Source organism: Amphiprion ocellaris, chromosome 15 (genome assembly GCF_022539595.1).
Source record: "Amphiprion ocellaris isolate individual 3 ecotype Okinawa chromosome 15, ASM2253959v1, whole genome shotgun sequence".
Classification (NCBI taxonomy): Eukaryota; Metazoa; Chordata; class Actinopteri; family Pomacentridae; genus Amphiprion; species Amphiprion ocellaris.
This window is the reverse complement of record NC_072780.1, coordinates 1,764,105-1,785,627: the sequence shown is the minus strand read 5'-3', so window position 1 is coordinate 1,785,627 and position 21,523 is coordinate 1,764,105. Positions and strand designations below refer to the sequence as shown.

At 37.6% G+C, this 21,523-nt stretch overlaps 1 protein-coding gene across 5 annotated transcripts in view; it reads left to right on the top strand.

The window, feature by feature from the left end:
- The window catches only part of cnot3b (CCR4-NOT transcription complex, subunit 3b), a 45,218-nt gene extending 23,695 nt beyond the window's left edge, over nucleotides 1–21,523 (top strand). The window contains exons 8-19 of one of the 5 annotated variants that reach the window (XM_055017880.1): nucleotides 2,508–2,636; nucleotides 3,594–3,684; nucleotides 5,332–5,459; nucleotides 7,502–7,558; nucleotides 8,153–9,116; nucleotides 11,439–11,544; nucleotides 12,431–12,578; nucleotides 14,208–14,304; nucleotides 14,556–14,757; nucleotides 18,453–18,585; nucleotides 19,447–19,572; nucleotides 20,646–21,523. In XM_055017880.1, the coding sequence (XP_054873855.1) occupies nucleotides 2,508–2,636; nucleotides 3,594–3,684; nucleotides 5,332–5,459; nucleotides 7,502–7,558; nucleotides 8,153–9,116; nucleotides 11,439–11,544; nucleotides 12,431–12,578; nucleotides 14,208–14,304; nucleotides 14,556–14,757; nucleotides 18,453–18,585; nucleotides 19,447–19,572; nucleotides 20,646–20,744 (2,280 nt within the window). In that variant the 3' untranslated portion in view covers nucleotides 20,745–21,523. Of the gene's footprint in view, nucleotides 1–2,507; nucleotides 2,637–3,593; nucleotides 3,685–5,331; nucleotides 5,460–7,501; nucleotides 7,559–8,152; nucleotides 9,117–11,438; nucleotides 11,545–12,430; nucleotides 12,579–13,981; nucleotides 14,305–14,555; nucleotides 14,758–14,933; nucleotides 15,345–18,452; nucleotides 18,586–19,446; nucleotides 19,573–20,645 lie in introns of those variants that run through there. The other 4 variants (XM_055017881.1, XM_055017882.1, XR_008604147.1 and 1 more) reach the window with 4 other exon arrangements.

The following is a 21,523-nucleotide window of genomic DNA, read 5'->3' as shown; positions in this document are numbered from 1 at the left end:
CTATCTATAGTCTATCTATCTATCTATCTATCTATCTATAATCTATAGTCTATCTATCTATCTATAGTCTATTAACTAACCAAGTCTATCTAACTTTATTTTTATTTTATTTTTATTTTATTATTTTTTCTGTTAAAAAATGTTTCACCCTTGTATATATTGTAAATAAAGCTGCTGTAACAATGTAAATTTCCCCTGGAGTGGGGAGAAATAAAGAACTTTATCTTATCTTATCTTATCTTTATCTATAGTTTATCTATCTATCTATAGTCTATCTATCTATAGTCTATCTATCTATAGTCTATCTATCTATTTATATATAGTCTATAGTCTATCTATCTATCTATCTATCTATAGTCTATATATCTATCTATAGTCTATCTATCTATATCTATCTATAGTCTATCTATCTATCTATATCTATCTATAGTCTATCTATCTATCTATCTGTCTATCTATCTATTGCCTATCTATACTCTATATATCTATCTATAGTCTATCTATCTATCTATCTATCTGTCTATCTATCTATCTATCTATCTATCTATAATCTATAGTCTATCTATCTATCTATAGTCTATTAACTAACTAAGTCTATCTAACTTTATTTTTATTTTATTTTTATCTTTTTATTTTTTCTGTTAAAAAATTTTTTCACCCTTGTATATATTGTAAATAAAGCTGCTGTAACAATGTGAATTTCCCCTGGAGTGGGGAGAAATAAAGAACTTTATCTTATCTTATCTTATCTTTATCTATAGTTTATCTATCTATAGTCTATCTATCTATAGTCTATCTATCTGTTTATATATAGTCTATAGTCTATCTATCTATCTCTCTAGCTATCTATCTAGCTATCTATCTATAGTCTATATATCTATCTATAGTCTATCTATCTATCTATATCTATAGTCTATCTATCTATCTATCTATATCTATCTATAGTCTATCTATCTATTTATATATAGTCTATAGTCTATCTATCTATCTATCTATCTAGCTATCTATCTATAGTCTATATATCTATCTATAGTCTATCTATCTATCTATATCTATCTATAGTCTATCTATCTATCTATATCTATCTATAGTCTATCTATCTATCTATATCTATCTATAGTCTATCTATCTATAGTCTATCTATCTATAGTCTATCTATCTATCTATCTATCTATCTATCTATCTATCTAGCTATTGCCTATCTATACTCTATATATCTATCTATAGTCTATCTATCTATCTATCTATCTATCTATCTATCTATCTATCTATCTATCTATCTATCTATAGTCTATTTATCTATCTATCTATAGTCTATCTATCTATCTATAGTCTATCTATCTATCTATCTATCTATCTATCTATCTATAGTCTATCTATCTATCTATCTATCTATCTATCTATAGTCTATTTATCTATCTATCTATAGTCTATTTATCTATCTATCTATAGTCTATTTATCTATCTATATCTATCTATCTATAGTCTATCTATCTATCTATCTATCTATCTATCTATCTATCTATCTATCGTCTATCTATCTATCTATCGATCTATCTATGATGTTAAATGAAGTGATTTTAAACTTAGATTTTGGTTCATTTTCTTAATAGAACACCATGTCACATATAAGTAGTTCAGTGAGTAGTTCAGGGACTGTCATAAGGTCGAAAATTCAACAATTCTTTCAGTTTTTACAGATAAACAGTTTCTTTCTGGTGATTTAGTTTTAAAGCTAGCATGTCTTTGAGATATTTAATATAATTTCAGTGGAATTTCTGGACTTTTTCTTCCCGTACTGTTCCTTACAGTTTATATGTCGAGTCAGCAACACTGAGTCTGCTTCACGTTCCTGACATGTGCAGCATTAATATATATATGTACTACAGTAAAACACGTTAATATGTTCCACTCCGCTGCCTCCACTTAAACAGTCCAGCAGCTCAACAACACAATGTATATCTGCAAGTGTTCCTTCTGTGTTTTTACCATCGCATCAGCTCAACCAGTGACCTGCGGAGCCACACTTTCACTCTTTGGTAAAGTTTTCATCCAACAGAAACATCTGAATATGTGTAGCTCTGTCTGTAGGGCGAAGAAACACACAATATACGATGCGTGAAATGCCCAGGAGCATCAGAATATGTATGAATCGACTGTGGAGGAGTAGAAGAATTAAATATTGAAATCAGAAGTGGTGCATTAAGTGGTGGTCCATAAGTGCACATGCTGTTATACGTCTCTGATGTTTCCTCTCATCTCTGTGCTTTTTTTTCGTTTTGCTTGTAAAACTTTCAGCATGCTTTTTCACATTCAGACACTTGTTTTTCTTTGTAAGCGTGCTTTTGTTCCTGCCATTGCGATAAATAATTCATCTGAGTTTGTGTTTTGCATTAATCCCAACATGATAAACACGGACATTTTTATACCTAACATGTGTCCAGACATTTCAGATTTGAACTCTGACATCAAAACTCAAAGGTTTTTGTTCACGTTTCTCTCTGCAGAAGCAGGACCGGATCGAAGAGCTCAAGAAGTTCATCGAGAAGCACCGGTACCACATCCGGATGCTGGAAACGATACTCAGGATGCTGGACAACGACTCGGTGCAAGTCGAAGCCATCAGGAAAATCAAGGTTTGTTTCTGTGTCTGACTACAGTCATCATCTTTTCATGTCCTTTCCACACTGGAAAAAATGCCTCTCTCAAAACAAGGAAATAAAAAACTTATTTCTAGGAACTTTTACCTTGAAATAAGTGAACAAATCTTCCAATAGAACAAGTGAAAAATGGCTTGGTAAGATTTCTTGAAATAAGATATGATAATTAGAATATAATCTAAAATCTTAAAATTATATAATCTATATAATCTATCTTAAAATTAGCTGGGAAAACTTATTTTAAGTTCTATTTTACCAGGATTGTCAAGCTTAGGTGTCTTAAAATAAGCCAGATATGCTAAAAAAAAAATAGTAGTTTTTCACTCAAAAATAGATTTTTGCTTTCATGTAACCTCCTAATTTGAGATGTATTAACCCTCCTGTTGTCTTCATTTACAGGCACCAACAATATTGTTTCCTTGTCTGAAAAAAATCAAAAAAATTCCTCAGTTTTCTGAAAATTTGCAAAACCTTCAGGAAGAAAATTCCAATAATTATTTTTTTTAAAAGTCCCCCAAATTTGACAAGAAAATTCTTGTAAATATTTTTTTAAAAATTAATGAAAATCTTCAAAAAAAATCCTAAAAATATCGAAAGTGATTCCATATATATCAGTAAAACTTCCAATATTTTCTTGAAGAACATTCACATAAAAATCAACCAAAATTCAGCGAATTTCGCTGGATTTAGGTAGATTTTTTTGTGAATGTTCTTACGAAACATTTTTAACATTTCTTTTTTTTCCACCAAAAAATGTTCAGAGATTTCCCAAAAATGTTGAAAATGTGGACATCAGAAGTTTCACTGTGAAAATATATATTTTTCCCACATTTTCAAACTTTTTGACTAAAAATAAGACAAATAGACTTGGTAAGATTTTGAGTTTTTGCAGTGCATCTTTCTAAACTCGTTCTTTGTGTTGTCTTTACGCAGGATGACGTGGAGTACTACCTGGACTCATCGCAGGACCCAGACTTTGAGGAGAATGAGTTCCTGTACGACGACCTGGATCTGGAGGAAATTCGTGAGTTAGACGAGAAGCCGGGGATCATCCGGCCTCACTTCACATCACTTATTTATTGGTTGTTTGCACAACACAGAATAGAAATGTAAAATGTAGACTCAAGGAGAAAGGAAGTGATGCTCTGTGTGGCTCCCTTTGAGGAGAAAATATCACGACTGAAGAGCGAAATATCTACAGGAAGCAACCTGTTCAAACTCGACCTTGCAAGACTGTTAGGGATGCAAAATCTGACAAAAATACACAAACTGTTGGCAGTCAGGAGTTTCTTGTCACATTTTTAAAAAGCCTCAGAAAGTGGTGTGAAGACTAGAGGTCCAGTCATCACAATCTTTTTTCACTTCACTTGGGATCATTCTTGACTTTTCCTAAAAACAATTAATGAGAAATCACCTTTTCTGAGTCGGTTCTAACTCAATAAACATTCAACTCGCATGACGGATCCAGATCAGCTGTTTTTTTGCCTTGTTGAAGGAATAATTACGACTTATCCAACTGAAAACACTTACTAAAGACCTCGCTCCATTTTTCTCTTGATGATGAAAAAAGTTTTGTTTGTTTCTCCTTCTTCTTTGGGATTTTTTCAGCAGTTGGTGAACAACTGGGTTGGGTTCCAAATCACATATTTATCTTTTTAGTTTAGGTACATGCTGCGATTGAACCTACAAAGTATTTGTGCATTCGAAACATGTCTGTATGTGCGCTCTGAGCAGCTCAAGCTTGTTTATACTGGTATGTGGTGTAGCTGCAGAGGAGACATGCTGACTTGCATACTGCAAAATACGACAGCCGGAGATATCCTGGTATTTTTGGCTTACTACAGTTGATATACTATGTAAGATAAGATAAACTTTATTGATCCCTCACCAGAGATGTTGAGATGTTACAGCAACTACATACAAATAAGCATCATAAAAAACACAACAAGGAATATTTGTGTAATAGGGATCAAAATAAAGATGTGATAAGGACTATACAGTCATGGAAAAATTATCAGATGATGGCATGAAGTGTCCTCTTATATACCCTGGGAATACAATGAAGCTTCAGCATGTCAAATAGGACATAAAGTATTAGTCAGCTGCATTTGTTGTCATGTTCATTGTGTTCTTCAGGTAATGGACCTTTAGTTGTACCAGGCATTAAAATGGACAAGAAATTGAAGAAAACAAGGGTGGTCTATTAAGTTTTTCCATGACTATATATGCCTTTCACATGGGGGAAATAAAGAAACGTACCTGGTATTTATGTAATATGAAAGTATGGATGCTGGAACGCACTCCTGGCTTTGCTTCCATCTTCTTTTACTGTGTTTTTTACATTCATGTGCAGTTCATTCATGAAGTTAATGGAATCAAATTCTTGTCCTTCTGTTTCTGTTTGTTCCAACAGTTCAGATTTCCTTTCCAGTTCTACAGAATCACGGCTACGTCGCTGCTGATTTTCATTTTAACATCAGTGTTCATGATTTTTTTTTGGTCTCCGCAGAATCTGACTGTGTAGAACATGACTAACTTTAGATTTATCTCACTTTAGCTAAAGTAGCGCCACAGTTTTCAACTTTAATTTGAAGTAAACCAAAGTACAGTGAATCGATGCGGGTTCGCAGCTATCGGTGAACTCTTCTCCCTCTGTGTCTGCTTCCTCCAGCTCATCTCGCCACCTCCCCGCCGGGTCACTCGCACTTGGAGGATGAGATCTTCCAGCACTCCAGCAGCACACCCACCTCCACGACCTCGTCCTCGCCCATTCCCCCGTCGCCTGCAACTTGCACTACAGTGAGAAAACTACTTCAAACTTGTCCTCTGCACAGAAAAAACTACATTTAGTGCAGTTTTGTCTGTGGACGGAAAAGATTAGGAGTAATTTGGGCCTCAGTGAATTCGTTTTTTTTTTTTGTTTTTTTTTTTTTTACTCTCTCTTATGATTTGACATGTCAAAAACCGGACAAAAAAAGCTTCGCCTGACCCACGGCTTTTGCATTAGAAATCATCAGTCAGATGTGTTATCTCTTCGTTGACCTCTGACTTTAACATCAGCAATCAGAGGAAATTAAGTCGATTGTTCCAGTCACCTAGAATCCAGTCGGGTCAATATCTGAAATGTAAATGTGAGATAATTGCCTTTGTATCCGCTATCGTAGTTCCCTGCCATCTGCTCTTATTGTTCTGCTATATCGCCTTTATATCGTCAGTTCTTCCTGTCCACCCACAGGCAGTATGCAGTGAGAGTAGTTATTATAAGTCTGATGTGTCTGAATAGAAGGCGTGGTATTGTTCAGTGATGAGGAGCTGCACTTTGAAAGGGAACGTAAAGGAACTGGGTGTAGAGCATGAAACCATGAAGTTCACTCAGCAGAGTTTAACTTTTAATTCTCCAGGGAAAAATGTTGTGAGTTTGGATTCTTAAAAACTGACCAAAGTTTGGTTTTGCTTCTTAAATGTGCTGACATTGATTATGATCTTAGGATAGAACACAGTGTTATTGTCCTGCAGGATGGAAGATTATGATTTACTCACCCAAACACAAATCATCAATATACAAAACAAGACCTTAAGCCTGGGTGACAAAGCATATCGATATATAGGCACATAATAGCAATAAGACACTTTTTAAATGGATTGTTTAATAGTCTTACTTGCATCAGATGCAAACAAATATGCAACGTTCAGTTTCATGAACAAACCCAAAGCATGCTCTCTTATTTGTATTCTTCATTTAATATCTGTAAAGGTGAGATCATTCTTTTTTTGCTGTTTATCCTCATCTAAGATCAGAGAAGCTTTTATTAATCAGTGTGGGAAATTTTCCAGTGCAAAAATGTAGGGACATGAGTCTAAAAATAAACAAGTAAATACACACAAGTCCTGTTGGTGTTGTACAGAATCTTCCATATATATACACATATGGAAACACAGATGTACAGATTTCACTGAATGCGGAAATTTACGAATACTGCACAGGATTGTTCTATATGGATGAAAATACTGATGTTGCACAGACTGATGCGAGTAAAATCAAAAATGATATTGAAGTCAATGTCTATTTAGAAAAAAAATGTTTTCTTAAATGCACAAAATACTCAGAACGCACAAATTTTCACTGCACTGATGTTGCACCAGAGTGAAATCAGTCAAGTCTCTGAGTTTCAGTGTAAATGTATTTATTTGTGTGTTTTTCATAGCTGTGGTAGCATTAAATTGTTACCCGTGTACCTTGATAGATACGCTAAAGTGGTTAAAGTAAGAAAAACACCTTTTCTCCTGGACTTAATAACAAAATATAGGCCATTAAAAGTGATCAATAATTACTGATATTGACCAAAAACAGACTGAAATGGTTAAATGGGGAAAAAAAACTCAATAAATATCAATATTGACTTCTTATTGACTTCTATTAACTTTATTTATATTATTTTCTACATTGTAGATTCATACTGAAGATTAACACTTTTGTTTCTAACCATGGATGGATGGATGGATGGATGATGGATACTTGATTAATCCTGAGGGAAATTCAAGATATAAAAATAATAATTCCATATGTATTCTTTTGTAGTTTTGATGTTTTCAGAATTTATCTACAATGTAAAAAAATAATGAAACCATTAAATAAGAAATTTGTGTCCAAACTTTTGACTGGTAGTGGATGTAAAGCAACAATGGAAGTATAAAGTAATAAACTGTACACCGATAAAAATAATGAAATATTTTAGTAAAGATAAGTTGAAGAAGTTCAGAGTTTCAATGGTTTGCGCTGCAGCTTTTTAAACACAACGACTGTGAAGTTTGTGTTGATCTGAGGCCTTAATGTCTTTCAGGAGAACTCAGAAGATGACAAGAAGAGGGGACGTTCAACAGACAGTGAAGTTAGTCAGGTTAGTCTGAAGGCGCTGAAGCTTCCTGTTCTGTTTTATCTGTCAGAAATAAATTCAAAGCCACTAATACCAACAGCTCTAGGAATACCAACTACAGTCATGACGACATTACTGAATAATAACTTACTTACTAGCCAACAGGTAGCAAAAAGTCCATTCGGTTTATCATTTCTGTCAGAGTTTTGCTTCATTTTTTGGTCTTATATCAGGATATGTGAGTTATTTCAGATTTTTTAACATTCACGAGCTATTAGAAGATTCTCTGACATTCTCCAGAACAATTAAAAAATTGATTAACAGTGAAAGTCTCGATATATTGCGAGCATGAAAACCCTAGCATCCTGCAGTGTTATGATGTGTTTACTTGGAAGTGTTGGTTCCATGTTGAATTGACTTTAATTTTCTTATTTTCTTTGTTTTAATCAAAGAAAAACTCCAAAACATTCCTCAGACATTAATGAGTGAAACTTGTAGTGCCCTGATGCAGCTCCGATTTTGAAGTGCTGCATATTAAACTCGATATTCTGTCTTTTCTGGTTTGTGCTGTGCAGGTTTTCATACATTAAATCAGTTTCTGTCTCATTTATTTCCCAGTCGCCTGTGAAGAACGGAAACCCCTCCTCCTCGTTATCCTCTTCTTCCTCCTCCTCCTCCTCTTCCTCCGTCTCGGGACTAACCTCATCCTCACTGGTCTCTATGGCGACCATCGCCGGGGGAGGAAGCGGCGGCTCCGGGGGCAACAGTCATCACGGCAACTCGGGGGTTCTCCACTCCAACACCTCCGCCGGCAGCTACAGCAACGCCACCCAGCAGCCGCCGCACCCGTCAGCACAGCAGCAGGCCAAAAACTCCGTCAGCTCCACCTCCATGGCGCCCATCTCCAACCCCAGCACCTCCACCAACAGCCACCCCGCCTCCTCCGCCTCCTCCCCACCCAATGCCAGCACACAGGGGCTCTTCACTTCAAACTCCCAGCCTCAGGGCCCCCTGGGGCCCACGCCGACCTCCAACAGCCTGGGCCTCAGCCTGGGCCTGTCTCTGGGGAAAGGCGGCCTGTCCGGCTCCATCACCACCAGCCCCATGTCCGGGGGCCTCGGCCTGTCGGGGATGCCGGCGTCCCTGAGCACCATGGCGGGCCTTCTGTCCGGCTCCACCCCGGCGCCCTACGCTCAGGCGGCCGCCTCAGGTGCGGTAGGCTCCGGCTTACCGGGCTCTCTGGGCGGCGTCAGCACCACGACCACCAACAGCGCCTTGGGCTCCATCGGCAGCATCACGGTCGGCGGGCCGACGTCCTCCACGGGAGGTCTGCTGGGGGCGTCGCCGGGGGTGGGCAGCATCGGGTCTGGGATTCTGGGTCTGGGCTCCGGTCAGTCGGGGGTGCAGGGGTCTTCCCTGATGTCGCTGAGCCCAGTAGGAGGCTTAGCTCCAGGCAGCGGAGTCGGGGTTATCGGGAGCAACGGAGGCGGCACCGGATCAGCGGGGAGCGTGGGAGTCGTGGGAGGAAACTCGTTGCTGTCGGTGCGACCGCCGAGCCAACAGAAGCAGAACGGTAGCACTAGTGAGTATCTGAAGTCTGCAGCAGCCAGGAACATATGCAGGCTGAAAACCACTGCCAATGTCCTTTTAGGGAAAGTTTAAAATTCTTTTTTACGCATTTCTTTATTTGATAGGGACAGTGCACATTAATGAACGTATATTTAGACAGCAATAGACGTAAATATGCAGCATTATAGAAACAATGTTATTTTACATCTGCAGTCCCTTAGCAGGTACAAAAAGAACAGTGAAACATAAGACAATAAATCACAATAAAAGGACAATAAATCACAATAAAAGTACATTACAAAAAATACACAAAGAAGTTAAAGGTCAGTGGTCAACAGACTGGTTCACTTCCAGCTGTTTAAGGTGGATTTTAATGGGGGACTCTCCCTGATGGAGAGCAGAAGACTGGTCCAGATCTCACAGGCCTTAACAGAAGGAGGCTGTTCTTCTGTTTGGGACTTCACAGTTCCCTCTAGAGGAGGTCCTGGTCCCACTGTGAGCCCTTCTTTAAGAAAATCAGACATGGGAGGCAGGGGGAGTCCATGGAACACCTTATAGATCAAACAAGCACATTTAACATTAATATTATCAAAGCTCACTAAGTTGTACTTCTCTAAGATATTTCACACATATGATAATAGTTTTCTATCGAAGACCTTTAAAGATTTTTTATAGAGTGATTCTATGATTTTGCCTGTATTTACATGTCAGCGTCAGCGTGTGATAGCATCATGGGATGTAGGAACATTCTAGCAGCACCAGGTGTTGTGAAAGGTCTAATTTGTCTAAAATTGTTCAGGTTGAATTTCACTGTATTTGATGTTCTTTTAATGTGGCTAATTCTGACATGAAAACCCAGAATCCACACATTTGACTCTCAAATAGTGGCTGAGATCCAGAGACGTCACACCTGAGGATGATCTTAACCGTCGTGTCGTCCTGTGGGTCAAATTAATCTGTTTTAAAGTTTGAAGATGTGGAGAAAGAAATACATTTTCACAGTGAAACTTCTGATGTTGGGAAATCTTTGAACATTTTTTGGTGGAAAAAAGAAATGCTAAAAATGTTTAAGAACATTCACATAAAAATCAACCAAAATCCAGCGAAATTCACTGGATTTTGATTGATTTTTATGTGAATGTTCTTAAAGAAAATATTAAAGTTTTACTGATATATATGAAATGACTTCAGATAATTTTTAGGATTTTTTTTGGAAGATTTTTACTCATTTTTTGAAAATATTTACAAGAATTTTCTTGCCAAATTTGGGGGATTTTTTTGTAAAATGAAACTTTTCAGGGAAACTTTTAAGTAATTAAGGTTTTGCAAATTTTCAGGAATTTTTTTGTAGAATTTTTGGATTTTTTTCAGACAAGGAAACTATATTTTTTGGTGCCTGTAAATTAAGATAACAGGAGGGTTAATGTGGCTAATTCTGACATGAAGACCCAGAATCCACACTTTTCACTCTCAAATAGTGGCTGAGATCCAGAGACGTCACCCTTGAGGATGCTCTTAAAGTGCAGATACCATCATTACAGATACAGTCCAACATTACAAACATTCTCTGACACAAACAGTAGCTGCACAGCTTTGAATCATTATTTCTGCAGTTGAGCTACTGCAGTCATCAGTCTGTTGTCAGAGCAAATAAAATAAAAAGTTAAAAGGAATTATGGACAGGAATGATCAAAACAATTTCTTCCAGGATGAATAAAGTAGATCTTGTCTTATCAGTGGTGAACCATTAAATAATAAATTATTAAATAAATCGCAAACAGTTTTGATAAGTGAATGATCAATTTGAGTATTTCTTTCTGAATAAAGTTTAAATTCTCACTCCTCTTTGACAGTAAACTGAATATTTTTGGGCTGCAGGGATCTTGAGACTTTGGGAAACTGTTTTCTGACATCATAATCTAATGAATTAATCAAGAAAATAATTAGCACATTATTAGACAATGGAAGTAATACTTAGTTGTGTATTGATGACCTATAGTAATTTTTCCATGTGGTGTTACTGGAGCCTTGATGTTCCAACCTGTAAACACCAAAATACTGATAAAATCTGAAAATATTTAAAGAATATTAGACAATCCCAACCCTAGGTCTCTCTAGGTGTAACCAGGTCCTTAAAATGCCTTCCTTACATTTAAAAGTTATTTATGCCCATTAATTCTATGAGAACTCTCCTAAAATAAAGTCTTTTCATTTATTGGCTTGTTTCTGATCAGGTTCTTGTATTTCACTTCTTCAGCATCTGAAGCTTGTAAATATGAGTTGAGTTGTCGTTTATTTTGACATTAATGCTGCGTTTGTCTGCTCCACCTGACAGGTTACAGTGCTGTAGTAGCAGACAGCACAACAGACTCCGCCCTCAACAGTGCCAGCCAATCACAAAGCAGCCAACCTTCATCTTTGACCTCCACAGCCAATCAGCCGTAAGTATGAAGCACCACAAACATGGAAATATAGTTGTAGCTTATTTAGGACTGTTTGATTGTTTATATTAAACAATATGTAGTTGTGGGACTTTTGTATCATAGTTGACATTTTAGTGATATCCAGTCATTTTTTATTAATAAGTGATTGTTTCCATTATAAATAATCATGGAAATCGTAAAGACGTGATCATAATGGACATAACAACATTAGTTTTTTCATTTTTAATAAAAATATATGCAAGATATATCCCATGGATTTCAGAAGTCCTTCAATTATAGATTGACCCAGACAAGTTTTGAGTCACTTAGGATAAATTTCATGTCATTCTAGACTAACTTTCTGTGATTATGGATCGTTTTCGACTCATTTTGGACCATTTTCGACTTACTTTGGCCATTTTTGAGTCATTTTCAACAAATTTTATGTCAGCTTGGATCTTTTCTCATCATTTTGGATCATTTTCATGTCTTTAGGATAATTTTCAAGTCCTTTAGGACAAAGTTCATATGATTTTAGACTAATTTTCTGTAATTATGGATCGTTTTCAAGTCATTTGGAACAGTTTCTGAGTCATTTTGGACCATTTTTGAGTCATTTTCAACTAATTTTATGTCCGCTTGGACATTTTCTCATCATTTTGGATCATTTTTGTGTCTTTAGAGTCATTTTTGAGTATTTTGGACAATTTTCACGTAATTTTGGATAAGTTTTGAGTCATCTCAACTTAATAAAAACAACACAATCAAATGTTTTTGAATAAGCTCATTTTATTATTGTTTATGATTGTGTGTAAAGTCCTTCAGTTATATACTGACCCATATACAGGTGTATGTTAGTATGTATGATCCTCTCATCCTCTTTCCTGTCCCTCCTCTTTCCCAGTAAGGACACTGGTCCCAGTCTACTGGGCTCTATGAGTCTGTCGTCCAGCTCCCCGTCGCCGGCCTCCTACAGCGAGGCCAAACCGGTGAGCGGCGGCAGCCTGCTGAACGGGCCGCTGTCGTACTCTCAGTCCTCCGACAGCATAAAGGTGAGAATCCAACACACATTTAATCTCTGTGGGTTTTAAAAGACGGTTTATTGTTTGTCGTTTACAAAGAGAGCAACTTAATCTCCCAAATCTCCGTGGACTATTAATTTACTGGCAAACACAGCGAGCTTCCACTTTAATTAATTCTGCCCACAGTTAAATCCATCGGGGGATGATTACCGTCTCATTACTGCTGTTTACTGTCTCAGCCGTTGTTACCAAACTTCAACAAAACTGGAGAGAACAATGAGAGGAAATCAAATTTAACAGCTCAGCGTCACGTGTTTGAATGAAAAATGAATGAGAATGAAATCTTGTGTGAAACCTGCAGTGTTTATGTTGAGAGCTGCAGCTGTCACTGTACATTTAATTCATAATACATTAAACATGCAGTCATTTTTGGACTTTTTTCACTCCTTGGACTGATGTGAGCCTCTCAGAATCACCAGCTGGAGGGGAGAAGTCTGTTAACGTGTTTTTATGTATGGATTTAATTGCCAAAATATGAAGATGAATCCATGTCAAACTCAGTCGACAGCAGGGGTGTCCAACATGAGGCCCGCGGGCCAAAAGCGGTCCTCCAGAGGGTCCAATCCAGCCCTCAAAGTGTAAAAATTCCAGAGAAGACATTAACTGCAGACTGTAAATAATAAAACTATACATTTAAAATAATTTCTAGATCATGACAAGTTGTTTGGATCAGAAAGTAAAATACTTGTCAATGATTTTTGACTAATACTTGTCATTTTGTGTCTCATTTTTGTAATATTTCCTCATGTTTTTGTTGTTTTGTGTTTCCTTTTTGTCTCGTTTGTGTTGTTAGTCTATTTTTTTGTCGTTTTGTTTCTTGCTTTTGTCATTTTTTGTCTTGTTTTTGTCGCTTGTCCATGTTTTTGTCACTTTGTAACTTTTTGTCAAATTTTTTCTCTTTTTTTGTTTTGTTTCGTACCATTTGTCTCATTTTTTTTGCCATTTTGTTTCTCGTTTTTGTCATTTTGTGTCTCATTTTTCTAATATTTTGTCTTGTGTTGTTTTTTGTCTGACTTTTGTCCTTTTGATCCTCCAGTAAATCCTCCATGGTTCAGTTCCAGGTGACTAAATGTTGTGTTCCTTTGTCAACACTCTGTGATCTGGAAGTTGTAATGTGGAAATGATAAACTGAGGATGAATGTTGATGAAACTGAATTTATTTTTCCTCAGAAATTTCAAGTTGTTTATAATGTTTTGTAGAACGATAATTCCTTAAATGTGAACCTGTGTGCACTAAAACAAAGGAACCATCAGGAGTTGTGGTTATTTATAGGTTATTCTGCTGTGGTTTTACTGGTTCAGTCCGCTGGAGATCAGACTGGGATGAATGTGGAACTAAAATGAGTTTGACTCTCCTGGTTTAATGCGTCCAGTCCAACCCTGAACGACGTCCTAGCATCCTCTCCTGCTCTTCATCATATAGTTTGACGTTACGTCACATGCATCTTTGGTGGGGAGGACACCGGAGCAACCAGAACAAACAAAGGGAAGTCAAAGTGATTTCCGTGACGTCTTTACCAGCGGTGCAGGTATGATAGCTGTGTGCACACGTCCAGCAGAGTCTGTTTTCCCATGAGTCTCCTTGTCTGTCCCCATCAGCCGCAGGAGCCTCTGAGCAGCCTGAAGTCCATGGCCGAGCGAGCAGCACTCAGCTCAGGGATCGAGGGAGACGTGCCCTCCCTGCACCTCACCCCAGGTAACTCACAGATACACCTGAACAGCAGCAGATAGAGGGAGCACAAACAGGAAAGCTGGAGTTTAGTGGAACAAAATGTCATCTCACCTCCCACTCTCAGCCTCCTCTCAACACAAACTGCTGATGATATTATCGTCCCTGACTCAACTTCTCGCTTTGTCTCTCCAACTTCCAATCCTGAATCACCTCTCACTCCCCGACGTCCTGACCTTCCCTCACCCCTCCGTCCTCTTGTACCCCTCTCTCTCCAGACATCTTCCCCAGCAGCACTACGGCCCCCTCGGGTCCCCCCTCAGCACCTCAGCCCTCACTGTCGGAGGTCAGCATCCCCCCTTCGTTGGGGGTCTGTCCTCTGGGGCCCGTCCCCCTGTCCAAAGACCAGCTCTACCAACAGGCCATGGAGGAGGCGGCGTGGACGCACATGCCTCACCCGTCCGACTCCGAGAGGATCAGGTGCAGTGCATCTCTGACGTATCATGTTTAGTTATGCCATTACGGTTGAAGTTTAGGAAGTTAGATTGTTAAGAACGGAAGTATTATCAGCAAAATGTCAGAAGTAAACAAACAAAACCAAACTAAACTGACGAAAGTAGCTAAAATGTCCAACAACGTTCTACTGTCTTACACAGTGGTCTATCACAGGAGGGTCTGGAATGTAACCCCCACGGTAGCCGAAATTCCGCAAGGTAGCAACCATATTTATTTTATTACTTCTATATATTTTAAAGCTTGATAAACCCTCCCCACACACTGCAGAGCTACACTATGCAGCGATCAGACATCTGTGGAGTGGAGGCCAGATGCTGAATGCTGCTAAACAGGAGACAGAGGAGACTGCACTGCAAAAACTCACAATCTTACCAAGTCTATTTGTCTTATTTTTAGTCAAAATGTCTCATCCCGCTTGATTTAAGATAAATTCACTTAACAAGAGACATTTCAGCAGATGGAGGGACTTGTTTTAAGACAATGCATCTTAAATATCGTGTTAAGTCAAACATCTCTTGAAATTATCTTGTTTTGAGTTGAATTTTACAAGAAAACTCAAAATAAGTTTAACCCTCGTGTCGTCCTGCGGGTCAAAACTGACCCGTTTAAAGTTGGAAAATGTGGGAAAAAAATATATTTTCCCAGTGAAACTTCTGATGTCCACATTTTCAACATTTTTGGGAAATCTTTGAACATTTTTTGGTGGAAAAAAAAAGAAATGTTCAAAATGTTTCTTTAAGAACATTCACATAAAAATCAACTAAAATCCAGCGAATTTCACTGGATTTTGGTTGATTTTTATGTGAATGTTCTTAAAGAAAATATTAGCAGTTTTACTGATATATATGGAATCGCTTTAGATATTTTTAGGATTTTTTGGAAGATTTTTACTCATTTTTTGAAAACATGTAGAAGGATTTTCTTGCCAAATTTGGGGGATTTTTTGAAATAAAACCTTTAAGGGAAACTTTTAGGAATTATTGGAATTTTCTTCCTGAAGGTTTTGCAAATTTTCAGAAATTTGAGTAATTTTTTGCTGATTCTTTTGGATTTTTTTCAGACAAGGAAACAATATTTTTTGTTGCCCATAAATGAAAACATCAGGAGGGTTAATATATCTCAAACTAGGAGGTTACATGAAAGCAAAAATCTATTTTTGAGTGAAAAACTGCTATTTTTTTAGCATGTCTGGCTTATTTTAAGACACCTAAGCTTGACAATCCTGGTAAAATTGAGCTTAAAATAAGTTTTCCCAGCTAATTTTAAGATCTCAATATTCTAAATGTCATATCTTATTTCTAGAAATCTTACCAAGACATTTTTTCACTGTTTCTATAGGCAGATTTTTTCACTTATTTTAAGGTAAAAATTCCATGAAACAAATTTTTTTTTTCTTGTTTTGAGAGGGGCATTTTTTCAGTGTGATGCTCCGGTCTCTGAGCCAATCAGAGCCCAGCGCTGGACGCAACACATTTTATTTACATTAAAAATTCTTTTAACTGTTGTGTGGTTCTTTGCGGAATTTCACGTGGAACGTAACCCCGCTATAGACGAGGGACCACTGTGTTTCATTAGTTATCTTCCGGTATTACAGTGTGTAGCAATGTAACCACACACACACACACAGACACACACAGAACAGATTATCCTGTTACTATCTATTGTTCCATGCAGTCAGCCCACACAGCTACAATTGACATTTAAATCCAAACACTCAAACCCTCTTGTGCCACAACACAGTACCTGTTGTGTTCTACAGTCACACACACACATACGCAGGGATTTCTTTTTCTGTATTTAAAGCTAGATTTTGTCAAGTGAAATAGATGCATGAACTGAGTCTCAGTGCACGTGTTAGTCAGACGCTGTGAGTGTTGTCGCTCCAAACTTTGTGTTTGCTCTGTTTTTTTGTGACACGGTTGGTATTTTGGGCGCTCGCTGACATCACAAACAGCCTAATGGAAACGGACACGACAAACTGGGTCTGTCACACGTCTAAAAATACTGGCTTTGGATGGAAAAGTGCATCTGGGCAGCGTGTTTGACCCACTGATGAATGTTCCTACTCTGTGAATCTATCAGGAGGCTGGATCTCTCCACAGCTCCGACCAACCGCCGTTAAAAACACGAGGAACTGGAGATTTAAACTGACTTTTCAGATTTTAATTTCATCAACATTCAGCCTCAGTTCATCATTTCCACATTACAACTTCCAGATCACAGAGTGTCTACAAAGGAACACAACATTTAGTCATCTGGAACTGAATGATATAGTGCTTTACTTTACTTTATGATCAAAAGCCAGACCAAAAAAGACAAAAAAACAAGACAAAATGTTACAAAAAAAGACACAAAATGACAAAAACAAGACAAAAAATGACAAAACAACAAAAAAGTAAACAAACAGTACAAGCGAAAAAAACAAAAAGACAAAAAACACACAAAACAACAAACAAAGCAAAACAAAAAATTATGAAAATAAGACAAAAAACAAGCGAGACAAAAAGGAAACAAAACAACAAAAGTGAGGAACACAATGACAAAAAATGGGACAAACAACATGAAACAAAACAAAAAGAGACAAAAAATTCGACAGAAAAGTTACAAAGCGACAAAAAATGGACAAACGAGACAAAAATGCTAAAAGCGTGAAACAAACTGACAAAAACGATACACAAATAAATGAATAAAGCAAAACACAAAATGACGAAAATAAGACAAAAAACACAAACGAGACAAAAAGGAAATACAAAGCAACAAAAACATGAGACAAAGGACAAAAGTCAGTCAAAAAACAGCAAAACAAGACAAAATATTAGAAAAATGAAACACAAAATGACAAAAAAGAGAAAAAAAATTTGACAAAAAAAATGACAAAATGACAAAAAAGTACACAAGACAAAAACACAAAATGACAAATGATACATAAAACAATGAATAAAGCAAAACACAAAGCAACAAAAAAACAACCAAAGCAAGACAAAATATTACAAAAATAGACACAAAATGACAAAAGAACAATGAACAATCTAGTATTTTACTTTCTGATCAAAACAACTTGTCATGGTCTAGAAATGATTTAAATTTATAGTTTTACTAATTTACAATCTGCAGTTATTGTCTTCTCTGGAATTTTTACACTTTGAGGGCCGGATTGGACCCTCTGGAGGACCGCTTTTGGCCAGCGGGCCTCATGTTGGACACCCCTGGTATAGATAATCGGAGCAGATGAGCCGAGGTGGTGACGTCATCAAGTACGCCGGTGCTCCAATTACACATTAACGATCCGTTCTCACGTTCTCAGGAGTCCGTACTTGGCAGTGGTGTCAAACATTTTCTCTGTGTCTGAGTACCAATAATCATAACAAACGAAGGAACTAGGCAGTTTGAAAATGAAAGAACAAGATTGAGGGATAAAGTTAGAAATTAAAAATCAAAAAGTCAGAGAATTAAAGAATTAGAGAGACGACAGGCAGCTAAAAATCAAATAAAACCAGAGGGAACATCTAAAATAAACAGGACATAATACAGAATAAAACACTAAAACTAAAAGTAAACTTCACATAGAAGCAAGTGGGTTTTAAGAAGTGATTTAGAAGTTTCTGACTCTGCAGGTCGTTCATTTCTGTCCCTCTAACCTCCCTCTGTGTCTCCAACAGGCAGTACCTGATGAGGAACCCCTGCCCCACCCTGCCTTTCCACCACCAGGTGCCACCACCCCACTCCGACACTGTAGAGTTCTACCAGAGGCTTTCCACGGAAACCCTCTTCTTCATCTTTTACTACCTGGAGGTAAGCTGCTGCTGCTGCTGCATTTACAGGCACCAAAAAATATTGTTTCCTTGTCTGAAAAAAATCCAAAAATTCAGAACAAAAATTCCCCAAATTTCTGAAAATTTGCAAAACCTTCAGGAAGAAAATTCCAATAATTCCTTAAAAGTTTCCCTTAAAAGTTTTATTTTAAAAAAAAAAAAAAAAAAAAATCCCCCAAATTTGGCCAGAAAATCCTTGTAACTATTTTCCAAAAATGAGTAAAAATCTCCCAAAAAATCCTAAAAATATCTAAAGTGATTCCATATAGATCAGTAAAACTTCTAATATTTTCTTTCAGAACATTCACATAAAAATCAACCAAAATCCAGTGAAATTTGCAGGATTTTGGTTGATTTTTATGTGAATGTTCTTAAGAAACATTTTAAACATTTCTTTTTTTTCCACCAAAAAATATCCAAAGTTTTCCCAAAAATGTTGAAAATGTGGACATCAGAAGTTTCACTGTGAAATTTTTTTTTTCTCCATATTTTCAAACTTTATAACGGGTTAATTTGACCCGCAGGATGACACGAGGGTTAATACAAGACGCTGCATTTGTTTTCAAAAATGGTTCCAGAAGATGATCAGTAAACACGAGGTTTTAGTCTAAAGGTTGATTAAACACCAGTATTATGCTCTGTTTATCTGATGCAGTTAATTAGTTCTCATTTATTGGGACTTTTGGAGTTAATTACACACTAAAATAACATTTATTTAAGTCTAAATTGGAACCTAAACACGCTCCCAGTTTCTGATCTATGTTTCATTCCTCCTGCATCCCATCTCCTCCTCCGTTTTCTACTTTCTTCTGCTCTGTTTCCTCCGTTCTGTCCTCTGCAGGGCACTAAGGCCCAGTATCTGGCAGCCAAAGCCCTGAAGAAGCAGTCGTGGAGGTTCCACACCAAGTACATGATGTGGTTCCAGCGGCACGAAGAGCCCAAGACCATCACCGATGAGTTTGAGCAGGTCAGCAGCGTCTGTAGAATCTGGTGGAGGAAGTTTCTGAGATCCTGAAAATGTTTCGGCCTCGTGCTGCTTTCACTTTACAGACCGGCTGAATGTTTAGTAAACCGTCCTGCTGGGTTTTAGTGGCCTCCTGATTGGTTTCCATTCATTTCTGTGGAAATCTAGAGTCCTAGAACTTCTATGATTCTATGAGTTGGGCCCAAGTTCTCTGTAGGGTTTCCATCGGTGAGGACGTCATTATTCTGTCATCTTTAAGGTCTTTGCTGGATAGCTACACAGTGGAGGACTGGGATGGAGCTTCGTCCTGCATAAACTTCATGGCCTTCTTGAATGAGTAGAGTTTTGTTTTGATCATACAGTAAAATACTAGATTGTTCATTGTTCTTTAGTCGTTTGTGTCTCATTTTTGTCATATTTTTTCTTGTTTTTGTTGTTTTTTGTCAGACTTTTGTAGTTTTTCTCACATTTTTGTAATTTTGTTTCATTTTTTTCCAGCTTGTGTTTTTTGTCTCATTTTTGTCATTTTGCGTTTTGCTTTATTCATTGTTTTCTGTGTTGTCTTGTTGTTTTGTTTCATGCTTTTGTCCATTTTTTTGTCGCTTTGTAGCTTTTTTGTCAAATTTTTTATCACTTTCGTGTTTTGTGTCGTTTGTCTCATTTTTTGTTGTTTTGTGTCTCATTTTTGTCAGATTTTGCCTTGTTTTTGTTGTTTTTTTGTCTTTTTTTAAAGTAAAATCCTCTATGGTTCACTTCCAGGTGACTAAATGTTGTGTTCCTTTGTCGACACTCTGTGACCTGGAAGTTGTAATGTAGAAATGATAAACTGAGGCTGAAACTGAATTTATTTTTCTGCAGAAATTCCAGGTTGTTCATAATGTTTTGTAGAAAGATAATTCCTTAAATGTGAACATTTTTGCACTAAAACAAAGGAACCATTAGGAGTTGTGGTTATTTATCGGTTATTATACTGTGGCTTTACTGGTTTTACTGGAGATCAGACTGGACTGGATGTGGAACCTGGACTAAGATGAGTTGGACTCTCCTGGTTTAACGTCTTCTTTGCTCTTCTTCAGGGAACCTACATCTACTTCGACTATGAGAAATGGGGCCAGCGGAAGAAGGAGGGTTTCACGTTTGAGTACCGGTACCTAGAAGACCGAGACCTCCAGTGACCTGCAGAGAGACGCAGATGGACGGACAGACGGATGGACGGACAGTCGAGGACGTGAGAGGGGGACGGACTGACGGACGGAGAACAAGCGGACGTGTGAAGAAGAGGAGATCCTCCTGCTGACATTCCTGGATCTGACCTCAGCTCTCTGAGGATGGAGGAGGGTCAGCAGAGACTTATTCTGAAACCCTTCCCTCCTCCTCACCCTCCTCACTCTCCTCACCCCGGCACTGATAGCTCCTCCCACCCTGTCCTCCTCATCCCTCCCTCCACCATCCAGCCTTTTATTTCCATCTTTTCCTGACCTTGACAACCAGACACGAGAGAAAACAAATCACACGTATAATTATGAGACTATCATGAGCTTTCCGCCCCTCGGAGTTTCCCTGTTTTGTTGGCTTTAAAAACTGTTGCTTTTATTCGCCCCTCGAGGACCAAAGATACCTGGTTAATCATATATCCTCTCTCTAAAACACTTCTTCTGATGAGAACAACCTAAATCTGTGCTGCAACGTCTCCCAAACCAGTGGCGTTCAGTGACACAGCAGGGGAGGAATCAGCTGGAAAATGTTCATTTAGTCTTTTAAAAATCAAAACTCCACTCAGTTTCTGCTCCGGTCATGTTTTTCCTTTTTATTGACTCATTTTTCTCACCAATATAAAGTCCTGCGCCTCAATGGAAACAGAAAAATCCTGACTAGAAGTAGAGAGAACTAAAATCCAAATATCATCCGTGCAGTTAGAATATCATGAAGATGAAAATAAAAAAAGTTGAATTTC